At 38.0% G+C, this 24,339-nt stretch overlaps 1 protein-coding gene across 10 annotated transcripts in view; it reads right to left on the bottom strand.

Moving 5' to 3' along the window:
* KIDINS220 (kinase D interacting substrate 220) overlaps nucleotides 1-24,339 on the bottom strand; it is a 92,631-nt gene that overhangs the window by 55,205 nt on the left and 13,087 nt on the right. For 7 of the 10 annotated variants that reach the window (XM_059132705.1, XM_059132708.1, XM_059132709.1 and 4 more), the window contains exons 3-13: nucleotides 23,990-24,088; nucleotides 23,085-23,183; nucleotides 18,345-18,443; nucleotides 16,976-17,077; nucleotides 14,232-14,330; nucleotides 11,451-11,648; nucleotides 9,366-9,464; nucleotides 7,387-7,485; nucleotides 5,785-5,883; nucleotides 2,863-3,040; nucleotides 1,421-1,585 (exon numbers count right to left, since the gene is read on the bottom strand). In XM_059132705.1, the coding sequence (XP_058988688.1) occupies nucleotides 1,421-1,585; nucleotides 2,863-3,040; nucleotides 5,785-5,883; nucleotides 7,387-7,485; nucleotides 9,366-9,464; nucleotides 11,451-11,648; nucleotides 14,232-14,330; nucleotides 16,976-17,077; nucleotides 18,345-18,443; nucleotides 23,085-23,183; nucleotides 23,990-24,088 (1,336 nt within the window). The remainder of the gene's footprint in view (nucleotides 1-1,420; nucleotides 1,586-2,862; nucleotides 3,041-5,784; nucleotides 5,884-7,386; nucleotides 7,486-9,365; nucleotides 9,465-11,450; nucleotides 11,649-14,231; nucleotides 14,331-16,975; nucleotides 17,078-18,344; nucleotides 18,444-23,084; nucleotides 23,184-23,989; nucleotides 24,089-24,339) is intronic. The other 3 variants (XM_059132707.1, XM_059132711.1, XM_059132715.1) reach the window with 1 other exon arrangement.

Here is a 24,339-nt window from a genome sequence, read left to right as displayed (position 1 = left end):
TGTCCTCCACGCTATTTGTTATGCTCCACAAATAAGTGAAACCATATGATAAGTGACTCTCTCTGCTTGACTTATTTCACTCAGCATAATCTCTTCCAGTCCCGTCCATGTTGCTACAAAAGTTGGGTATTCGTCCTTTCTGATGGAGGCATCATACTCCATCGTGTATATGAACCACATCTTCCTTATCCATTCGTCCGTTAAAGGGCATCTTGGTTCTTTCCACAGTTTGGCGACCGTGGCCATTGCTGCTATAAACATTGGGGTACAGATGGCCCTTCTTTTCACTACATCTGTATCTTTGGGGTAAATACCGAGGAGTGCAATTGCAGGGTCATAGGGAAGTTCTATTTTTAATTTCTTAAGGAATCTCCACACTGTTCTCCAAAGAGGCTGCTTCTAACTCAATCTGAAACTTTCAACATGAACATTTACTGGGCACTTACTAAGGCCGTGGATGATGTCACTTCATCATTTTAGCCAATGTTCTCTTTAGACAAACATCCCAACTTCATTCCCTAGGGGTTCACCCACCCATTTTACTCACTCTCTTGCTTCATACTGAGGACACACAAATCTTTTTCCATATATTCCCATCTGTCAAGATTCTGTTATTTTTTGTGGTTTGTATTGTTTCCACATACAAAACTGGAACACATGACTTTGCTATGTGTCCTCCACATGACCACCCTGCCTCTGTGGCACGCCTCCTCACCCCTTCTCCCGGCAATCACATTTGAGAGTCACTGCTCTTAAACGTGTGGGCTGAGCCCAGATGAGCCCTGAACAAGTCATTCTTTCAACAAAACTTGGTAAAAATTTTACAGGTAATATTGAAACCTGTCCCTTTAGAATGAGTAAGATTTTGCCAATCAAAGGGACAATGCGAGGTGCTGTCTAGGTAACACAGGGAGCAACTCAGGAAAAGGACCTAGTCTGCTCTTGCAGGAGCCAAGAGCCCTTTGGGACTGCAGCACGGGGCACACCCGGGAGGCGATGCTGCTGGGTATGCCATGCAAAGTGACAGGTTTCGGAAGGGCTCTGCACAGGATGATTATAAACAGCAAATGCGGGGAGCCTGGTGGCTCAGTCAGTGGAGCATGCAACTCTTGATTTTGGGGTCCTGAGTTCAAGCCCCATGTTAGGTGTGGAGTCTACTTAAAATTAAAAATAACAGCAAACAGCACATGCAGAAAATCTGCTACCAAGGGGCCTCAAGAGTGTTCTAACACAACTGGATCTTTGTTGTAGGAGAACTCAAAATAACTGTGAGGAGGATCAACCGGAAGGAGTAGCACCATCCCATTTAGACAACTGTGCAACATACACTCATACACGAAGACCTATCGTGCTTCACTTCAGAAAAAAACACCAGAGGAAGCCTTGTTATATATAGACTTTGCACAAACATGCCCTTCACCTTCTAGTTTCTTGAGTAAGAAGGATTTCCCACTTCCCCACTGTGCATACAGCCCCACACAAATGGGCGGCTGCATGGTCGGCTCGCTGAGGATATCTGCTAGCGCGCTGCTATACAAATCGTAACCGAGCATGTCCCCGTCTGTTTCCGTAGGAGACAAGTGTCCTGTAATTATAAACATGCCATATCCTCACATTAAAAACAGACATTACCACTAAAAAAGAACCTCAATTCTCAGTTATCAATTGGCCATTTAATTAGAAAAAAAACCTTCCATTCAACAGTTACGTGTGTGAAAAAATAGGTTAAAAGATTCATGATTCTTAAACACCATATTTCACTGAACTTAAGACACCTACTTATTGCAAGATGCATCGTTATTATGCATAACCAAGAGAGAAAAAACATGTTGCCAAGCTGTGACCCGATGCTCTCCTATCCATCAGCTATAAGACACATTCCAATTTCAGAAAGTTTAAAATGTGAAACAAGGTACATTTTAAAATCAATATGATTAAAACATAAACCAGTACATAGGAATAATATTAATACACGTAATACTTTCTTGCTATGTAAAATACTATATAATATACTTACTATGTATACTACTATATGTGTATTACTGTAATATACTTACTATGTAAAATACTTTCTTACTATGTAAAACGTTCTTACTATGTAAAACTTTCTTCATTACATAAAGTAAGCTATTAAATGTTACTGAAAAATAAAATATAGTAACTGGAGAAAAAGAGACTCCAGGTAGAAAGGTTCAATGGCTTTGAGACAGGAATTCTCACCAAATTAATTTATCACTTTGACAGGAGCCTTGGAGGAGAGGATTTGGACAAGGAACCTTGGTGGAGATGGAGAGGGCAGGCCTGTGGAAGGCATAACGAGCAAACACGGAGAACTCTAAGCCCTCAGGCCACAGAGAAAACAGACCATGTTTAGATAAAAGCACGATGTATACCTGGGAGAATGAGGGAAAGGATTTTTAAGAAGCCGGCTAGATTTTTAGAGGTCTTAAAAGCTGATGGAGGGGCACCTGGGAGGCTCAGTCGGTTAGGCGGCTGCCTTCGGCTCAGCTCATGATCCCAGGGGCCTGGGATCGAGCCCCACATCGGGCTCCCTGCTCAGTGGACAGCTTGCTTCTCCCTCTCCCTCTGCCTGCTGCTCTGCCTACTTGTGCTCTCTCTCTCTCTCTGTCAAATTAAAAAAAAAAAAAAGCTGATGGATAACTCTGGACGTACTTCATTTAGATGCTATAGGACAATGCAGAAGGGGTCGAGACAGGAAGGAATATTTTTCCACAGCAAAACAATAACTTTCTCAACATCCATAATCCCCAGTTAAGTGATAAATGCAAAAATTGGCTTCTTAATTTTTTATATAACATTCATTTTTTAAAAGCTCAGTCAGGAACAAAACCCAATACTTACTGGCTCCAAATATTTGAGTTAAAATACTTTTTTGATGGCTACAGTCAATGTTGTAGGGAGTCTCGCCTGCTTTATTGGGCCTATATAGCAACCTCCCGTCTTTGGGATTTCTTAAAAGAAGTTCTGCCAGTTTCCGACTCCTGCCACGAATAGCAATATGCAAAGGAGTGTCTCCTTTCTGTAAAACGGACAGAAAATTGGAACTTTCATGTACTCTACATATGGTATATACAGAATAATAATTTTCAAGTTTCTGTAAAATAATGAAAAAATCTGAACTTTTCATATTTTTCATATAGAGTGAATAAATAATCTGAATTTTTATTTCTACTTCTCTGTCATCTTTTTCTCAAGTTTCTCACCTAGCCCTTCCTGGGTATTATTTCTCCCACAGCCCTCGAGAAGGAAAGTCATTCTTCTCCCCTCCACTCAACTCACTGAAAAGAGAAGGAACAGGCTTTCTCCTTGCAGCACCTCCCAGGCCACGGATCTACCCCTACTCGTCACCCAGGTATTTATTGTCCCTCCACTTTCCTCAACTAATTTAAATTCTACTGTACAACTTTCTTCTGCATTTGTCTAGAAGGCGTCACAATCCAAACTGCTGTCCCATCTAGCATGAATGATCTCCTCTGCTCCCATACCCTCTGCCAATCAGCCACCATCATACGAAGCCCTTAAATTTCGTCCTACACTTTTCTCCTTGGAGTCCTTCATATCGTTCCATCCATCTCTCGCCAATACACCCTCTTCTGCCCTCCTCAACTTCCACTTCTCCCTTCATCGACCTACCTTCTTCCCTAATTCGAATCCCCAATCACAATAGTATTCACATCCAACAATAATGAAAACACATAAAAACAAACAAACAAACAAACAAAAGGGTCTGCAATGTGTCCTTCACTTTTTACTTCAAAAATATCTCTCTTGAAGACAATGACCTAAAAAGTTAACAAATTAAGTTCTCAGATGAGAACTACCCTGGATCTCTCTCAAACACTAAATGAAAATGACCCTGCAGCATTCTTCCTATAGCTTTCACCGCACAACCTTATCTTGATTTTGACTCTCCTCTTCTGCTTTGGATCTACTTCTTCCTTTTCTAGATTCTCTTTCCTCATCCTGAACACATGGTACAATAACTACGTACTGAGCTCATTCTATGTAATGCACTGTACGGGGTACATAAAGATGGAAGACAAAACAGTCCCTGACCTTACAAAGCTTACACTATAAGAGGAAGAAATTAGAGAAACATGCAAATTTAAAAAGTAGAAAGTGATATGTGCCATGAGAAAAGTAAAGTTCTGATCTCAATTTTCTTCCCACTGATGACCGTAGTTGCACCATGCAATCCTTATCTCTTGGTAACTCAAGTGCCAAATTCTCATCACTGGGCTTGATTTCTTGCCCAAATTCTAGTCCCACACTTCCTGATGCCTCCTGAATGTCTCATCAGCCTTCAAACAAAACACATCCTAACCAGATTTCATCATTTCCCCACCTGAACCCCATCTCTTATCCCCAAACCTATGAGAAGGTAGAAATATCACCTGTGACATTTCTGCCAGACACAAGGTTTCTGAAATTGCAGGGGAGACAATACACTCAGTCAGTGTGCAGAACTGAGATCAGGAAGAGGCCAGGTGAAAATAGCATTAATGCTCATTCTGAAATGTATCTGGATAAAATCCTCCATGAAGAGCCAGAATCAAGACCTTTGCAGGTTTGTATTCCAAATTCTATCACGACAGCCACCTCACCCATCCACACGAAGTATGTGCTGAATGAATGAACAAATGCTCCAAGTATCATGTGTGCTTGTCAGCAAATATGTGCTGACGAGGCAAAGCAATACACAAAAGGATATGGAGACAGAGAACTCCAGGAAATTTATTACTGAGTATGAAATGAATATTTGTTAATGGCATGTTACCAAATTAACGAGGCCATGCGGAATCTTCAAGGGCACTTAGTCCAGTAGTTTCTTATTTGCAAATTAGGAGACCAGAGCCAGAAATGAGTCAATGGCAGAATGAAAAAAAAAAGGCAATGCACGAAGTTTTCTACAAAGTCAAATATATTCAACTGCAAAATCTCCCGACTTTGTATCATTCCTCATTTCCTTCCTTTTATATGAAATTATACAAACATGGTAATAATAGGTGGGAGATTTTTTTTTTCTTAAATAACATTGTTTCTTGATAAATGCAAATGCATATTGATTCTGTGGTTTGTTTAATTGCCTCATAAATAACAGAAGGACAAAACTTCAATCCATTTTGAATTAGGAGAGTCCAAATCTTACATGTTCAGATGGAAAAAGTTTTATTTCTTACTTCATATGTAAATCAATTCACTCCTTTTATGGGAGGAAATCAATTGGAAGTAGAGAAAGAATTCTGTTTAAAATGAAAAAATCAAGCCAGGAATCAATTCTATATGATGTATTAAGCAATTGAGAGTTAAATTTACCATGGAAAATATGAACATTTCTCTAAGAGGATTATGGCAAGTACATGGCAGAACATTTTATCTCCTGTTAGTGGATATTAACGCTAGTCTGCTCTGAGTCTATCTTTCCCAGCCCCTCAGAGTCTTCCCTCCTATTTGTCTGCAATAAGCTGGACATCTGACGGCATCCTCCTTGGACGGTGGTCAACGGCGGCGTGCCCTACTGGTACGAGCAACAGAAGGAAAATCGGGTGCAGCCCCTTTAATAGCATCCTAAGCCTGCGCACTCCTCAGCACACTGTCGGAAGGGCCAAGAAGATATCACAGGAACAAAATCCCACACAGATAGCCCCAGCAAGTCATCTCTCCCTCCACAAAATAAAACCAGACTCCCTTAAGTCCAGTGAATATACATGTCAGTCTACCAACAACCTTCCCAAAAGTGTTCTCTCCACACAGATGTTTTACCTTATCTACAGCAGACACTTTAGCTCCTTTATCCAGCAGCAGTTCTACTACTTCAATATTTCTCATCTTGGTAGCTTTTATAAGTGGTGTTTCGCCATCCTGCGGGCAGAGATAAGAAGGTTTGCCAGATTAATAGCTTCACTCATAAATGCTGGAAGTCACATCAGTGCACATGTAAGAATTTAAATATCTGACTCTGGCACAAGTCTACACTGAAAATGTTCTCAGGAAGACATAGCTGTAAAAACTAACAAGAAAATGTTTTCCCTTTCCCAACCAATCATTTGTACCAAAGTAATTTTCTATCACTCAGCCAAAAATGGATATGCCCAGCTACCTATCAGCCATTCCTGGCAACAGTCCCCTCCCCCTCACTGATCTGACCATCCCCCAGGTTCTACCATTGGCACGTGGGAAGCTACTTCCCATTCACACCACCTCCCACCCACCAACCTACAGCTTGGCCAGGAAATGTCCAGCCAAGCCAGTGCCTAGATTTGTCAGAGATCTTTACCAACATCACTTCAGTGCTCTGTGCAGCTGAGCACCTGTCTGTAACACAGAAAACAATTTGATACAAAAAGTGTGCCTCTGGAAAACCTCAAAGTTCACAACTGCTTTTCAAAATCAAATTAAGGGATATATAATTCAGCACTGAATTAGAAGACAGAAACCTGATCAGAACCCCCAAATGGTCACAGTGGCTGATACATTAGTTTAAAAAATATATATATATATATTATCAATGAGTCACCCTCACACGAAAAAGTATCCCAGAAAACTTTCTGCCCTAGGGCACTAAAGCTACCATAGTATAGAAAGATGCTGGTAACAATTTCCAGCAGATAAAACAGGAGTATCTTAGGGATGACTCCACAAGTCTGTTTATTCATTGAGAATTCCTGCCAATTCTGGGTGCCTGGGTGGCTCAGGGGATTAAGCCTCTGCCTTCACTCAGGTCATGGTCTCAGGGTCTTGGGATCGAGCCCCACATCAGGCTCTCTGCTCAGCAGGGAGCCTGCTTCCCCCTCTCTCTCTCTGCCTGCCTCTCTGACCACTTGTGATCTCTCTCTCTGTCAAATAAATAAAATCTTTAAAAAAAAAAAAAAAAAAAAGAATTCCTGCCAGTTCAATCCAAATATACTGATTCCAAGTACACTTTCCCCACAGAAAACTATTATGCATAAGGCCAAAATACAATTACTAAAGTCTTATGTAAGTTTTATGTTTTTTCACATGATTTGAGCAAAATAGACTAAAGTGATGGGTTTGGGGAACCAAGAACCACTCACATTGGTCTTTTAAAAGGAAATGTGTTCTGCATTCCAAATAAGAGTACCAAAGATCTGAAAAAATGACCTGTCCATAATTTATGAATAGGTGATACTACATTTTTGGAAAGTATTTAATCACCATAACAAATTACACACTATATTTTCCTATGAATAACTTTTGAAAGGATACAAAATTATTCCTCAATTTAATACAGATCATTACCAGTAAAATCAGTATAATTCTAATATGAAACAAAAACAACTAAAAAAAATAAGCAGTACTAATATTCGGCACTGGATATTGCTAGAACAGAAATGTTCTTGATACCTTTGTGCATATCTCGGTGTCAGGATTGCACTGTAAGATATCTCTCACCATTGTTGCATTTCCTTTCTCTACAGCCCAATACAAAGCAGTTTTGTTGTCCTATATAATAGAAAAAAAATCAACAATCACTTCATTTCAAATACAGTATCAGAAACTGCTATTTGTAAACATGAAACATGATTTTTAACATTTCTGCCAGAAAGTATTAATAGATCTTACCAAAAAACAGGAAATAGTATTAACCCTTATTCTATCTTGGATTGACTCTTGAGAAATTCTTTATGAAAGAAGCCTAAGAAAACATATTACTTGATGTACAAAGCAGCAACCTCACACACTTGATAAGGTCAAGTGTGCTTCTGTTAATGTGGTCAGATTTCTGGGCCGTGCACCGGAAGCTGTCAATACCGGAGCTCATCCTTGAACAAGTCAAATATTCTGACCCTTGGCTTTTCATCTGCCCAATTGTTCCAAAAGATAATGCATGAGAATGTACCACACAAACAAACGGTGAACTGGGGAACTGGTTTTCCCACGTTTTGCTTTCTTCCTCCCCGCACCCCGCGTCCGTACACCACTGCGGATCTGATGCTTTAAAATCCCATCTAGCTCAGAAACCGAAGAGATCCAACTGACCCTGGAAGGAGAGCTAGAGAACAAAACAAAGTGACTCCAACATAGGAAAACAGGACTGACAGACAAAAAGGAATTAAATAAACTCTAAATAGGAGATGCAGTTACCATCTTTCAGTGAAACTACGATTTTAATGCCAAAGACAGTCACTGACTTGCTGAGGCTGCCCCACCAAGTCTCCCAACACGATTTTCCCTGGCAGAGTTCCCCACCTCAACAACGTGCAGTAGCTTCCCAACACTCCGAGCCTGGCCCTCAGACCTCCCCAGCCCTGCCCCTTTCTACTCCGTCTCTGTCTCCCACGCCATGTTCCCTGCCGCCCCCCACCACCCCACCAGCCTGACCTTTTCACCAGCTGAGGAGTACAGTCTTTCTTGTGCCCGTTTTCTTGAATTTCCTCATCTTATTATTCCACTATCCTTGCCCGAAATACCAGCCATCCTTTTTCTCTGTCTAAATCCAACCAGTCTTTCAAACTTTGCTCAAATTCGACCTTCTCTCAAAAGCCTTCCTAAATGCCTTCTTTTTCCACCTCAAGACTCTTACATTAGTAAGTTCACTAGGCAATCAATCATATACCATCTCATACCTAAAGGCATCACTCTTTGTTTACATAAAAACACAAAAATAAACGTAAAACAAAGTAAAAACTCCCTAACTAAAATACTTATTTCTTACAACCAAGGGTTTCATGTTAAGTCCCTCATAGCATCTGGCATAATATTTATTAGTTTGATTCAAAAATAGATTTGGATACAAATCCAAGAAATGTAGGCTGTCCAACAACAAAATGGACTATTAAGTACAGATTTTTAACCTAAAGCTGCTGAAATATTGGATATATTCACAAGTTCAGGGGAGGTCTACCTAATACTAGTAAGCTTTGTAGCTCTGTGAGCTATGACTGCCTTAAGGTCCACAGTCACTATCAAGGTGTCCTTGGAAAGGCAAGCAGAATGGGGAAGAAGAAGAAAGATAAAACAGCAAGGATGGAAAAACAACATCTGGGTGAAGAAGACAAAACAGAGGAAAAATATTAAAGAAAATAAATAAATTGGACACATTCAAAGTATCAGCAACTGTCTCAGTAGCATGAACTACTCATTTCAGGACTGAATGTATTTATACACTAGTAAGAGAGGCGTATTTGAAAACTACGAGCTTTGAACATGCTCTACTGTCATCTAACATGACATTAATAGAGAAATTCTGTAATAATGGTAGTGAAAATTCATATAGGCGGGATCTACTAAGTCATCTCCAGAGAACAATCAGAAGATTGGCACAGTCATCAGTCAACGTGTAAACTGTGCGCAAAGAGGACCGCAGCACGGGATGCACACACCTGTCCTCTAATGTCTATATCAGCGTACTTCTGGAGAAGTGCTCGGACAATTTCCACGTGGCCACCTCTGACAGCACCGATCAACACAGTATCCCCACTCTAAAAAGACAAAAGAGGAAAAAAAAGGATAAACTGATAATAAGAACAAATAAACGCTGTTTTGAAGTTAATCGTATATTAACAGATACTTCTCTGCAAATTTTTTGGCAAAAAGAGTATCTCAAAATAACAGAAAAGTTTTAGTTAACTAACATTAATACCAGACATTATTAGCCTTAGAGTAAGAGACAGGTTATACCTCAAAATGAGGAATTTCTGAAATTCCACGACAAAAGTTTAGAAAGAAGAGTTACCCAGAACAATAAGCCATACTATTTGAAGGTGACCAACCTCCCATTTTAAATGTAAATTAAATTAAATGACACCAGAGCTGTCAAAGAACCAAATGAACATTCAGAAATCACATAATACAAAACCACTAGAATAATCCTATCTGACGAAAGCCATGGATTGTAAAAAAGGGAGTTGTAGGGGTAGGGCTGTCAGTGAGTTTATAACCACATTTTACTAAGGGAGAGGGTAGTTCTCAGACTAGTCTCCACAGTCTAGGCAATCTGGCACTATAAGCTAGCAGTGCATAAGACCGGCTCATCCCCCCAGACAAGGATTAGATGAAGTTTATTACCTCATAAAGACATCTCTTTGTCCTAAAACTGTATTTACCAAGTAAAAATCATTATTAAATATATCTTCCTACTATTTCAAATGCAAAATGCCATTTTGGCAATGGGCATAACTTATTTTTACTCTAAATTACAAATCAGTTGTAGGAATTTGAGTGGGTAAGTCCATGAGATACGGCTCATCTCAATCCTTAGTGGGCCTCAATAAATCAAGAGGCAAGTCCTTGAGGATTAATGAATTCAGCACCCTGTGTAGTATCTTAACTACTACATTAAAAGCAGAAACAAAACCAAAGCAAACCAATTTTATTTGAGAATGTTAGCATTAATGTGGTGCCAGAGTAGTAAGTTAATAAAAGGTTATAAATCTCATTGCTTACTACATGCCATGTACCGTTCCAGGTACTGGGAAACAAGGAAGACATGTTCTCAGCTCTAGAAGAACTGACAGTCTAGAGGAGACAGACAGACAATATACAATAAACACAAACAAAAACTTAGACAAATGGCATGCAAATAAAATATGGTGATGACATAGAAAGTGACTGGAAAGTGACTTTTGATTGGGTCACTGTAGATCTTTCTGAAGAGCTCATACTTAAGCTGAGGTCAGAATGACAAGGAGGAGACAGCCACATAGTGATTACGAAGATCAGCATTCCCAACAGAACATAGCTGGTGCTGAGGTCCCAAAGCAGCAACAAGATCAGTATGTTCTAGAAAGGAAAAAAGTTAATATGGCAACAACCGATTAGAACAGGGGAAGGGAAGTAGACAGATACAAGATGTGTTCTGGAGGTAGAGCCAATGGGACTTGCTGAAAAATTAGATGTGGTAGGTAGGGAAAATAAATCAAGGCCAATGTGTAGAACTTAGGGCTTTAACGACTGGGTGAATGGTGATGCCAGCCACTGGAGAAGACTGTAGGAAAAGCAGGGTTAGGATGAACCAAACAAGGTATCAGCCTTGCTGTATCTCTTACAGCCCATCAGACATGCAAGCAGACAGTTCAAGTAAAGTTGAAAATACAAGTGTAGAGCTCTGAGAAAAGATTAGAGCAAGAGGCACTATTTTGAAAATTTTAAGTGTAGCTGAAGCCTTAGGAAAGTGAGTAACACCAGCCATGAACACCGAACACTACAGTCAGAGATATCAAGGACAGTTACAGACTAATAATACATGTGACATTTTCAGTAACGGTATTACTTGACAAAGATTAAAAAGAGCACCCTTCACAAAGATTGAATATATTGTAACTTCTTAGTTTTAGAGAGAGAAATAAAATTCATCTTTTATTAAAATAAATGTAGGGCATACACAAAGAATCCTGAAAGGTGTGTGAAGTTAATGTAATCTTTCATCCTGTTACCACCAGAAGATGAACTTCAAATAAGTAACCTACCCTATCAGGTATGTTCACGTATGTTCCAGCATCAAGGAGATCCTGTACAATCTCTGTATGTCCCTCCTTTGATGCAATCATCAAAGCTGTATTTCCATCCTTATCTGTTAAATTTACATTTGGATTCCTCTTCAAAATTTCTTTTACTGACTGTGTGTAGCCTCCTTTCACTGCCACAATCAATGCAGTCATTGAATTCTAAAAAACAAAAACAAGCCCAAGAAATCAGCATAATCTAGAAAACATATGATTTATGCCACAGTCATAAAACTGATGTTTTCAAAAAGGCGACCTACTATTAATAGTGATTTTTTAATCATGAAATGCCAATAAAAATAACCAGTCACGGGACGCCTGGGTGGCTCAGTTGGTTAAGCGGCTGCCTTCAGCTCAGGTCATGATCCCAGCGTCCTGGGATCGAGTCCCACATCGGGCTCCTTCCTCGGCAGGGAGCCTGCTTCTCCCTCTGCCTCTAGCCTGCCACTCTGTCTGCCTGTGCTTGCACTCTGTATCTCTCTCTCTCTCTCTCTAACAAATAAATAAAAATCTTTAATAAAAAAAAAAATAAATAACCAGTCACATACCAAAGCCAGCTAGGAAACCTATTTTCTGTTTCTGAAGATATATTAATTTTCTTGAGTCAAGAGGACAGTTAAGACTCTTCAACTCTTCAAACGATAATCTGAAATTGGATTTGCTGACAGTGAGCAGACCCTCTCACTAATATGATGAGATGAGATGGGATGATTCAAAATGAAACCCATTCTAAGTTAAATAATCCAAAAAAAGGTCAATCAAAGAATTATTTATAATAAAAATCTGTAGGAAAAACTGAAGTAAAACAATGAATTAACAGCTATAGGATATTTCAATAAAGTATAATATATTATATAATAAGTATATATTATCATGTATATATGATAATATATATTATCATATATATGATATATAATGTATGATATGATTATATATAATATATCATATCATATATGATATGATATAAGATCTAGATCACTGTGAATCTAGAAACTACATTTTGTAGTTTCACAGTGATCTAGAAACTACATTTTCAAAAATGATCTCATTCTTAGTGGTTCTTTTAAGAGATGCACATCTGGGGTACTTGGGCGGCTCAGTTGGCTAAGTGGCCAACTCTTGATTTCAGTTCAGGTCATGATCTCAGGATCCGGGGAGTCTGGTTGAGGATTTTTTTTTTTTCTCTCTCTCCCCCTCTGCCCCTACTCTGCTTGCATGCTCTCTCTAAAATAAATAAAATATTAAAAAAAAAAAAAAAGCTACACATCTAATTTATAACAATAAATCACCCAACAGAAGAACCTGACTCATTACCAAAAGAAGTATTAAAGTCGCTTCCTAAGAAACTGATCTATGTTAAGATGTCATATAATTTCCTTATTGAAATATCCCAGTCATAAATCAGCTCCCCAAACTGAGTCATAATTCTCTAACATATTAAAATAATATAAACTTTTAAAATCCTGAAAGAGTCAAAAATCATAGAAATAAGCCACTTGATCCTCTTGATAAACTGTCCAGAAAAAAGGAAAGTGAAAGGTATGAATTTCATGGCTATCTAAAAATCAAACTCCTCCTCCACACAACACTAAAAATATTATATACTCCATTAAGGTCAGCAATTAGGAGCTTCTGCCAATATGGAAAATAGGAGGAACGGCTGATATTAAGCCAAGTGTGATTCAGAATCCACTTTTGTTACAAAGCAGCCAGAGGTCTGGTAGTACCCTTCTCAATACTTCATGATCCATCTCACATAATATTTAATTTTACAAAGAATACTCTGTATTAATAATTTCTTATGCATCAATATCATTTCCTTTAACTATACTTTCACAAGTTCAAGGGAAAAGCCATCCACTAGGCTTCTCCAGTACCAGCACATTTGGCTGCGTGCACAGTGCGTGCTCAATAAGGAATTAGTAACTGCTACTTGGTAGGATGTAGTGAACCAATTTTTAAGCTTTCTAGGTTTTGACTGCTGATTTTTGAAATTTTTAAATCTACTGCAGAGGAAAATAAGTCACAGCTAAAAATATCCAAAAAATTACAATATTATTTTAAAATCTTAAGGAAACGGTATTTTCACTTGATCTTAGCCAAAAGGCCAAGAAGCGATTTAAGGAAAAGGTATTTTAACAGAGCATAACTTTCCCATAATTAATAGTATTTCAAACTATTTGATTTAAGAGTATTTCAATACTGGATGTGAGGGTGATCTGGCTGCGACATCTGTCACCCCATTGATCGCCAGGGTTGGCGTGGCTGATGCGGCTGGCTAGGCGGGGGTCCCCTTCCTCCCTCACCGCTCCATGTGCGTCCCTCCCGAAGCTGCGCGCTCGGTCGAAGAGGACGACCTTCCCCGATAGAGGAGAGGACCGTTCTTCGGTCAAGGGTATACGAGTAGCTGCGCTCCCCTACTAGAACCTCCAAACAAGCTCTCAAGAGTATTTCAATACTGATTCAATCAATAGTAAGATGACTGTAAGATATTCTTTATAGTTTTAGCTTCCCACAATTTACATGCACTAGCAATAAATCCTTAAAAGCATATATTTATAGTACATACTACCTAGAACATAATATATTTTTCAGGATAATAGAAAGAAAATGCTTGTTTTTCTAAGTATCACTTAAGAACTTTAGGGAAAATGTTCTAGACATATACTAAGAAAAAACATTCTCTCCCTTAAAACTAAAAACAATCTCTATTACGAGGGTTTATTAAATAGAAAAGATACTTACAGCTCCTTCTTGATCAACATCAGCTCCCATGGCCAATAAATGCTTAACACACTCCAAATGACCCTTCCGTGCAGCCCAAACAAGAGGGGTAGTTCCATACTACAAAAATACAATTAAAAATGTATAATTATCATTAGAACTATGATAAAAGAAACTTTCTCAACATAAATTCAATAAAAATCATATTGAGTATTCTTAAATTACTGTTTATACAAATTATAACTTTAATCCTAGATAAGCCATATTTTCCCCAGTTTTTTTCTCCTGAAGCGATGATTAACCAGTATATGAAACTTCTTTTAACCAACTTTAGCTTTTATAATTAGTGGCAATTTTTCCATCATAAAGTCATACAGCCTCTAATCTTCAATAAGCTTTCATTGCTTCCTGCACCTTGTGAAATAAATTTAAAGTCCAACAGTCTGACTACAGGCAAAAACATTAAGAACCAAATGACAAATATAATTCTAACTACTTTACATGGGTTAACTCATGTAATCCTTATCATAAGAATAAGGATAATTTGAAATATCACATTTTGACCGACAGCAAATGACGCCCTGAGAAATTAATTACAGGCTTCAAGTCACAAAGGTACCAAGAGGTAGAGTGAGACCCATGACCCCAAAGCCTGCTTCAGTCTGTGCTCTTAACGACCACCCCCAAATCAGCCTCTATAAACTTGACAAAATAAACTTCCCTAAAAACTGCACTTAAAAGCACCTTCGCCTGGAATGTGATCCAAAAAACATGAGAGAATGCACATTATGCATAAAAGCAATGTTCTGTCTTTGAGGAGTCTGGTAATCAAGAGATGTATGAATACCCATGGTGATCTTTAACTACATGAGACTACAGACTGAAATAAACATGTAATAAATGCCACCTTTCTGTAACAGCTTTAACAAAAAGTTCTATGCTGATGGAAATGCTCTCTAATTTTGCACTGGCCAATACAGGAGCCACTGGTCTCATATAGCTGTTGAGCACTTGAAATGTGGCAAGTATGACCAAGGAACTTTGTTTTTCTATCTTCTGTGTTTAGTACAGATACAGAGTACTGCACACAGTAGTATTAAACTTTTCTCGAAATGTCAGTGTGACAGACTAGGTAGCATAATACCTGATTCTGGAGGGGCCGTGAATGCCAGGTCACATAAAGCATTTTTCAGTAGGCCAGAAAGAGAAATCAAAGATTTCACCATCATACTAAAGTGTCAAATCAGAAACATCAACAGAGGGAACCATATCCACTTTGGATATAAAATAAAACCTCACTAATCTGAAAAAAAGACAGCCAATCTTGATGAGCATAGGTGTTGTATGTTAAGTGATGAATCACTGAATTCTACTCCTGAAACCAACATTGCATTGTATGTTAACTAACTAGAATTTAAACAAGAATGTGAGAAGAAGAAAAAAAAAAAAGAGACAGCCATTCTGGATTACTGAATTGTCCCAAAATACAGTATTTTTAAATGCCATATTATAAATATTTCTAATAGTCTCTTTAGAGTCCTTGTTAACCTATTATTTTAGGTAATACTTTTATAAAAAATGAGCATAGCCTACATAAAGTATATAAAATACATCAATCTAGGGGCACCTGGGTGTCTCAGTTGGTTAACCACCTAACTTTGGCTCAGGTCATGATCTCAGCGTCCTGGGACTGAGCCCTGTGGGTGAGGCTCCACGCTTGGCAGGGAGTCTTCTTCTTCCTCTTCCTCTGCCCCTCCCCACCCACCACTTTCAAATAAATAAAATCTAAAATATAAATAAATAAAATAAAAAACATCTATCTTAAATGTACTACTTGGGTTTTCTACATATGTATTTATCCATACAAGCACCACTCAGATTAACATAAGGATGATTCCCAACGTTCCCATCAGATTAAGCAATACTATTTTACTTAAATTTATGCTGAGAATATATTCCAATTATCAAAAATGTCTAATTATTGGCTATTTTCCTATATTTCACTGAACTGTTATTAATTTGAAAAGATTACAGTTACCCACAGGGTGTCAAGTTCTAATTATATACTCATTAAGTGTTTAGGATGAATATTAAGGATTTAAAAAGTGAATAGAACAAAATTCTGGGAAATATTCTGAAGCGAATGGAAATGAGCTCCGGGTGCAGGATAGACAGAAAGTAAAGCAGATGAGGAGGAGAGGCTCTCCGCACTGAAAGAGCACATGCAAAGGCATGAAGGGCTAAAACCAGCTGAATCCAGGCACCTGTACCCATTGGCAGTCGAGCAGCAAAGCAGTTTTAGGGTTCAGAAGGCAGGAGAAAGGGCAGAAAGGGAGCCAAGGGCTGTCTTCACACATCATACCCGGGACTGATGTCTCCAGCCTTTGAGCATGAGAGAGAGAGAACTAAACCTGAATTTCAGAAAGATCGATCTGGCAAGCATCCAGGGAAAGCAGCTACCTTCCTCCTGAAGGCAGGAGTAAGAGTTAAAAGAGAAAACTGCAAATAATGAAAATAGATGGAATCTTCCCTATTCTCCAGAGAATGATGAACGTGATGTTAAAAAAAAAAAAAAAAAAAAGGAGGGACACTTAGTAGGTAATACGTGTACAGGATCCACCTATCTGTCTATATAAAATACATTAACATGTATCAATAGAATATTAGCCAGCAGAGTCTCATGAGATCACGTGAAAAACCTTGCATTTAGACACACTGAGTGCACATAATACAGACTGGAACCTGGAAAGATCCTGCTGACCTACCTTATCAGAGCAGTTGACTTTAGCCCCATTTTGCAGCAAAAGATGCACTATATCTGCATGGCCTCTCCCTGCTGCCCAAATGATTGGGTAAACACTGTACTGCTGGGAGACAGGTAGGGGGGAAGTAGGCACACAGAACAGGAGATGAGGAGGGAGGATGCAAGGGAGGGAGGGAAAGAAAAATCCTTTAGGTGGATATTTACAACAAACATTTGCTAAGAAAAGTAAGTAATAAAGGGAGTAACACAAAGTAATATTTTTAGAAATTAAGTTACAGATCATTCTCCACTTTAAAAAAACATGTAATACTCATAAGACATTATCAGCTAATAAGATGCACTCAACCTTAAATATATATGTATATTATGAACACATTTTTTTTTTTTATAAATTTTTTATTTTTTATAAACATATATTTTTATCCCCAGGGGTACAGGTCTGTGAATCACCAGGTTTACACACTTCACAGCACTCACCAAAGCACATACCCTCCCCAATGTCCATAATCCCACCCCCTTCTCCCTAACCCCCTCCCCCCAGCAACCCTCAGTTTGTTTTGTGAGATTAAGAGTCACTTATGGTTTGTCTCCCTCCCAATCCCATCTTGTTTCATTTATTCTTCTCCTACCCACTTAAGCCCCCATGTTGCATCACCACTTCCTCATATCAGGGAGATCATATGATAGTTGTATGAACACATTTATTTTTACAGATTAATACATTTAATATGATTATCTAGCCAACAGGAAAGACTAGTAAGAGAAAGGTATAATATAATCCTTCCACTAACTTACGTAATCCTTCTATTAACCTGAATTAAGTTTCTCCTTTTTTCAGCTTTATTAACTGACAAATAAAATCACAAGATATTTAAAGTTTACAACATGATTATCTGACATATGTATACAGTAAAAAAGGATATCCCCTCTCAGAAGGATAATCTCTCAACCTGCAGTGTGAGATCGAGCAGAGTAGTAAGGCATGTATTATCATGTAAAGAGATGTATGGAGAAATGGCATGGGTATCTGGTAAACACCCCTTTTCCTTAAATAAACTTAGAGTAAGAATGCATACCCACAGAAAACAGGCAATATGACACAGAGATTTCAAAATCTCCTTCTGAAAGGTTATATAGTTATAATTAACATTTAAGCTCTAAGAGTTACTGTTTTGTTGACAAAAACTGAGAAATAAGCTTATCTTGAGAAAAAAATTCTCACTGTGATTTGAAATCATATCCTGCATTATTATTTTTAGTAAGATCTAGCTAATTTCTATCTAATATAAAGTCTAAAATATAACCAGCCTTAAGTATTACCTAAGAGAACTTACCACTTATATTAGAGTGAAATTTTTGTAAACGCTTACCAAACCAGTGACACTCGGATTGGCACCATGAGAAAGAAGCAACTCCGCCACGTCGGTCCGGCCTTTGTAACATGCCCACATAAGTGCTGTCCATCCTCCCTAAGGACAAAAGAGTTGGGAAGAGAGAAAACTTTGTCATTTTGTGCCAAGCACAAAAATGCCATTAATGAAGTTCCTTCTTTGAATATTTCTATATAAAACCATTGTGTATTAAGACACTACTATGTAGTTTTAAATCCCAAACTCCCCAAAAAACAAATAGTATCTGAAATAAGTCAAATCTCTTAATTCCGTAAGTGATTACTCCAAATGTTGACTATATCATGGAAACTAAAATAGAGAACATTCATGTTAGATTTTTCAAATTTCCAAGATTTATTTTGGCTGTTTAAAAATTTTTTCTTTGAAATGCTTTCTATGTCCCTAGATATTCTTGCATGAGTCTAGTTTTTTTTTTTTTTCTAGAGAGGATTTCTAGCAATCACATTCAACTGCTGCATTTAAACACATCCTATAAATCCCAGATCAGTACAGCACCTCTGCTAAAAAAGAGAGGATGCTAAGGCAGACATCTGCAGATCACGATTTTCAGGGTGAATTCACCAAGTGTGAATGATCAGTGTGATATTTTATTTTCTAACTACAGGAGCAATTTTCTTTTCTTTTCTTTTTTATTTTAAGCAATTTTCTCTTCAGCTATAATGCAGTTCAGTAAAAAAGACCAATGTCATCAAATTATATGAAGAAATAAATGTTTTGGTTTTTTTTAAACCAGCATTTAACCCACATTCCGTTTTGACAATATAAATCACTTAATCCTTCTCAGTCTCTTTCATCATCACTAAAATGGAGATTAAAAAAATACTTGCCCTGATCGGAAAAAGGCACAACTGTAGAAAGAGAAAACAGATCAGTGGTTCGAAATGGTTGAGAAGTGGGTAGAGGCGACAATTATAAAGGAGCAGGTAGGAGTGCCGCTGAGGGGTGGAACCGCTCTATACGGAACGTGGCGGGAGACATAGACAGTATGTGCTTGTCAAAAGCCACAGAGCTATACACCAAAGGAGTGAACTTAACTGTATGCAAATGTAAAAATCAACCAGAATACGGAAAGAAAAAATTGAATACAGACTGGGCCAAATGCATCTAACTATATCACAAATGAATCACATAATCACAGAACTACTTAGATGCTAACCCTGGGTAACTTTGGAAAGCAGTATTTTGGCTGGATACTGTAATGTTAAAGAACTGAACACAAACACTGTACCTAGTAGGTAAATCTGTTTCTCTCAGAGTATTGATTAGCAATTCTGGAACTGCTTTATATGTATACTAGAGTTAAACAAATAAGTAAATATGTTGTGTAGATAATAGAGCCCAATTTCTCACCATCAGAAAAGAGTTACAAATTAAGGAAAGGGAAAAGATGATAACAAATTGGTTTGCAGTATCAACCTGGTCTCTTTAAAAATACACACACAAAGATAGAAATAGATGCATGTATATTTAAGAGTTAGTATACAGGCATGTATTTTCTATGTTTACCCATTGAGAAGGACTATAGGTAGTGACACCCCCGTAACAATAAGCTCACCTAAACCTAACACCTAACACCTAAACCAAGATACTGGCTTCTCAATAACATTTTCCAATAAAAGAAACCATGATTCCTTGGAAAACTGATTGATTCCAGAGCTGATAATTAGGAAAATAAGACAGATAAAATACAAGATAAACCTGGGCCTGAAGTATGGGATGCCAGAAAATAAGGGCTTAAAAACAAAGGATAGGGCAGGACATCTCAAAAGGGCACAGAAGCTCCCAGTGGCCAAAGTTGGAACAACCCGAGCAGGAAAGTAAGCACAGAACTAAATTATAACCCAAATAATAAAATAAATATTCATCAGAGTACATGTATCTATAGATCTAACATACAGATCCATAGAGACATGGAAAGAGAAAGAACTCTTCCTCACAGAAGAATTCGAATTAATCAATGTATATATAGGGAATGAGGGAAGTAGAAAAATCACCATTATAACACCACACTAATAACTCTGCATGCAAGATATATTGGCAGATGGCAAAACAAATGAAAGTTCACTCAAAAGCAGGACATCTGTATAATTTCAAAGTATCTTCTCCAAAATGCTTAGTAATTACAAAGGGGGAAATAGTAAGCTTACAGTGAAGAAATCTGGCAGATACTACCTTAACCAAGAGATCAAGGTTAACCTCACCAGCGACAGGCCTGCTGTTATGTACCTACATGTGGTGCGCTGAGAACACCATCTCTGTGCTATCCTACCCAGCAGAGCACAATCCCAACCTCATCGTGAGACACATCAAACAATCTAAACTGAGAGACATCCTAAAAATGCCAGAGGAGGGGTCCCTGGGTGGCTCAGGTCATGATCTTGGGGTCCTGAGATCAAGCCCCACATGGGGCTCCCTGCTCAGTGGACAGTCTGCTTCTCCCTCTCCCTGTGCCCCTCCCCCCGCTCTCATGCATGCACTCCTCTCTCTCTCTAATAAACAAAATCTATGGGGCGCCTGGGTGGCTCAGTGGGTTAAAGCCTCTGCCTTCAGCTCAGGTCTGATCCCAGGGTCCTGGGATCGAGCCCCACATCGGGCTCTCTGCTCAGCGGGAAGCCTGTTTCTCACTCTCTCTTTCTCTCTCTGCCTGCCTCTATGCCTACCTGTGATCTTTGTCTGTCGAATAAATAAATAAAATCTTTAAAAAAAAAAAATCTAAATAAAATAAAATAAAAAGCAAAAAATAAAAAATAAAAATGCCAGAGGAGTAATCTTCAAAAGGGTTAAGGTCATCAAAGACTAGGAAAGGCTGACAATTAATTTAGGTCAAATTATAGAGCCTGGCATTTGTTATAAAGTCTTACATACACCAACATTTTAATCTTTAAAATGCCTGCCCAGAATTGTTTGACTATCATGCTCTCCTTTTAATTTGTATAATGTCACCCTATGCAAGAATCTAGGAGAAAACTATACCCGAATTTGCAGAATGAAAAGATTAGAATACCTTTAGTTTAGCACCCACAAAGGTCCTTTTAAGAAAAAATCCTTACATGAAAAAAAAATTCCCACTAGACTTCGAGATGTTATATTCTGGTTCTTCCTGGACCCAAAGACAACCCCTGGTGGTCACTCTCCTCCCCTGCACAGGTCCAAGGGACTCTGCCTTCCCTCACAGCTCAGCCGTTACTACCACCCACCCAGTCCTATGAGGTTAGGGTCCCTCAACACTAACTATTCAGGGAGACGCAGCCCTCAGTTTCCCCAATGTTGGTGTTTTAAAGCCAAACATGAAGACTCCATAAATATGTTAAAAGATACTGTGGTAATTACTTAGGGGAAATAAACATATTAAAAACTAAAAAAGCTTAAGATCATTTTGTACAAATCTTACTAAGTTTGACACATTCATAATGTGTACTTTATGGTTCCTAACTCCCTATTAATACATGTGGAAAAGCAATAGAGAAAAAACTTTGGAGTAAGGCAGACCTGGGTTCAACACTCAGCCTGACTGCTTTGGGCAAAGGGTACTTCTTTCAGTTTCAATTTCCTGAACTATATGCGCTGAGAACAAGATGAATCCCTAGCCCAGAGGATTGTTCTGAGAAGTCAGCTAACCAGAGAGAAGCTAAAAAGCACATAAAGAGACCAGGCATAGAATAGACACTTAATATTAATTCACCTGATTAATTGGTTTGGTGCCTTTAATAAAATATTGAGAACTAGGAACCCCCCCATTTCCCTTCTACGTTATATACCAGTAAGATGAGAACACCACATTTTATTCTCACCTGCCACACCGACCCATCCTCTACCTAGGTTACTGACATCATGATCTTTTCTCTCTCAACTTTTATAGCAATATACTTTAACTTCTTTTCACAAATAAGTAGGATATAAATGGTTCTGTGTTTTCCTATAAGTATACCACCTACTTCATTCAGTTTGAGAATACATACAAGATTAACAGGGAAGCACACTGTGTAAATTATAATCAAGATGGTAGAACCCTGCAGTTTCTTACAAACTCAGACCGCCTGCACTTCATAAAGCATTATCAGCGGAGCAGTACACATTTTATACCTCAAGGCAGATCAATTCCTTCCTCTCTTCCACTGTTAAAATTAACTTTGGAAAAGGCTGAACATTTTGCAGAAAAAATGAGCTGGAAATGATCTCTTTCTTCATCTTTACGTTTAAGGAGATGCCAGGAACACATAAGAACTAAGATAATTAAGAATCATTTCTTGTTAAACCTGTAATGTGTATAGATGGCATGTCTGAACACAATCACATTTTTAAAATAGATTTATAAATATTACTCTGAAAGTTATAACTTTAAACAACTGAAAATATTTTTTTTAACTATACTGTCCCTCTTTAAGTTCCTCTTAAAGAAACCGTTCTCTCATAAAGTTTTAAAACACTAATATACTAAAAGTTAATGAGTTGTTTTTAATAATATTTCTGAATTTTAAACTCTGAAATAAACTGAAAATGATGACTAAGAGTATTCTAAAATATGGTCATTATATCACCTGGGTTTTCACACATTCTTGTGAGTCATCAATGCCGAGCCCCAAATCCTAAAAGCATTATTATAATATAACCTCACACACAAAAATACAATGTTGCAGATGTATGTATTACATTAAGATTCCAGCGAATTAAACAACATATCATAACTGACATACATACCATGTCGCGGTGCTCCAGGTTAACCCCACATTTAAGCAGTTCCTCCACGATGTGCACGTGCCCTTCCTTTGATGCCGATATAAGCGCTGTCCAGTTATCCTTGAACACACAGTCACCAATGTCACCATTTCAATACCAAAAATAACAATCCAAAGTGAGGAACACTAAATTCAGGCTTACATACCAAATGATCATACCAAACTGACATGATCTGGCCCACTCTGAACCACTCTAAAATAACACTGCAGCACGGGCTCTGTTAAGAATGTCTCTGCACATCAGCTGTGGGGCCCGAGCACTCGCGCAGTCTTTTCACGGCTCGTATAATCACATACTGTGTTGTTTTGTTTTGTTTTGTTTTAAAAAAAAAAAAAAAAAAGATGACAATCGAAACCTTAAAGCTAATCCTTGTGGCTGGCAACCCTTACTACAAATTGAAATAAAGAGGCTGTCATCAGATTTAAGAGCATGTTCACTGGCTATCAATCTAAGGCGATCCCATACAATAAATTTAGAAACTACGCGGTAAAGAAAAAACTACTGCCCTTGATTTTTAAAGAAAGGCCACAAGCACCCAAACATATGTGCTCCTATTCAGCCAGAGCCATCTATACTTACAAATGAAGAGCTGAAGTTTTTCATTTAAAGTAAAAATGTTTTACTTCTTTTCATTTTTTATTATGTTCAGTTAGCCAGCATATAGTAAAAAAATAATAATAATAAAAATAAAAATTTCTCTCCTGCATCACCCCTTTAAAAACTGACTTAGCATATTATTAGGCAAAGTTAAGCTAGATCTGAAAGAGTAACTGTAATCTACTAATTCTGAGCCACTTCTTAAAAACAAAGGACAAAGTTAAGGAAAAGAAAAAGACAACAAATAAGTAGATTATTTTAATATATACCAAATCTTCCAGATTGCAATTAGCTCCATTCTTAATTAACTCTTTCACTATTTCCAGATTGCCTTGCTCAGCAGCTATCATCAACGGGGTCTGGCCACACTAGAGAATAAAAAAAGACACACAGGGCTTTATGGAACACCGCAGTTAGACAGACCGCACTTACGTTTTCACAACGGTATGTTAAACCTTGTTTACAGAATTTAAATTTAGAAACACCTTTGAAATCTTTTCAGTCTGCTAATAATATAGAAGTCAAAGAGAAAACGAAATTTTTTTTTAAAGATTTTATTTATTTGTCAGAGAGAGAGCATAGGCAGGGGGAGCAGCAGGCAGAGGGAGAAGCAGGCTCC

This window comes from Mustela lutreola, chromosome 9 (assembly GCF_030435805.1).
Source record: "Mustela lutreola isolate mMusLut2 chromosome 9, mMusLut2.pri, whole genome shotgun sequence".
NCBI classification, from domain to species: Eukaryota; Metazoa; Chordata; class Mammalia; order Carnivora; family Mustelidae; genus Mustela; species Mustela lutreola.
Note: the sequence above shows the minus strand (reverse complement) of the source record. Positions and strands in the feature narration are given on the sequence as shown.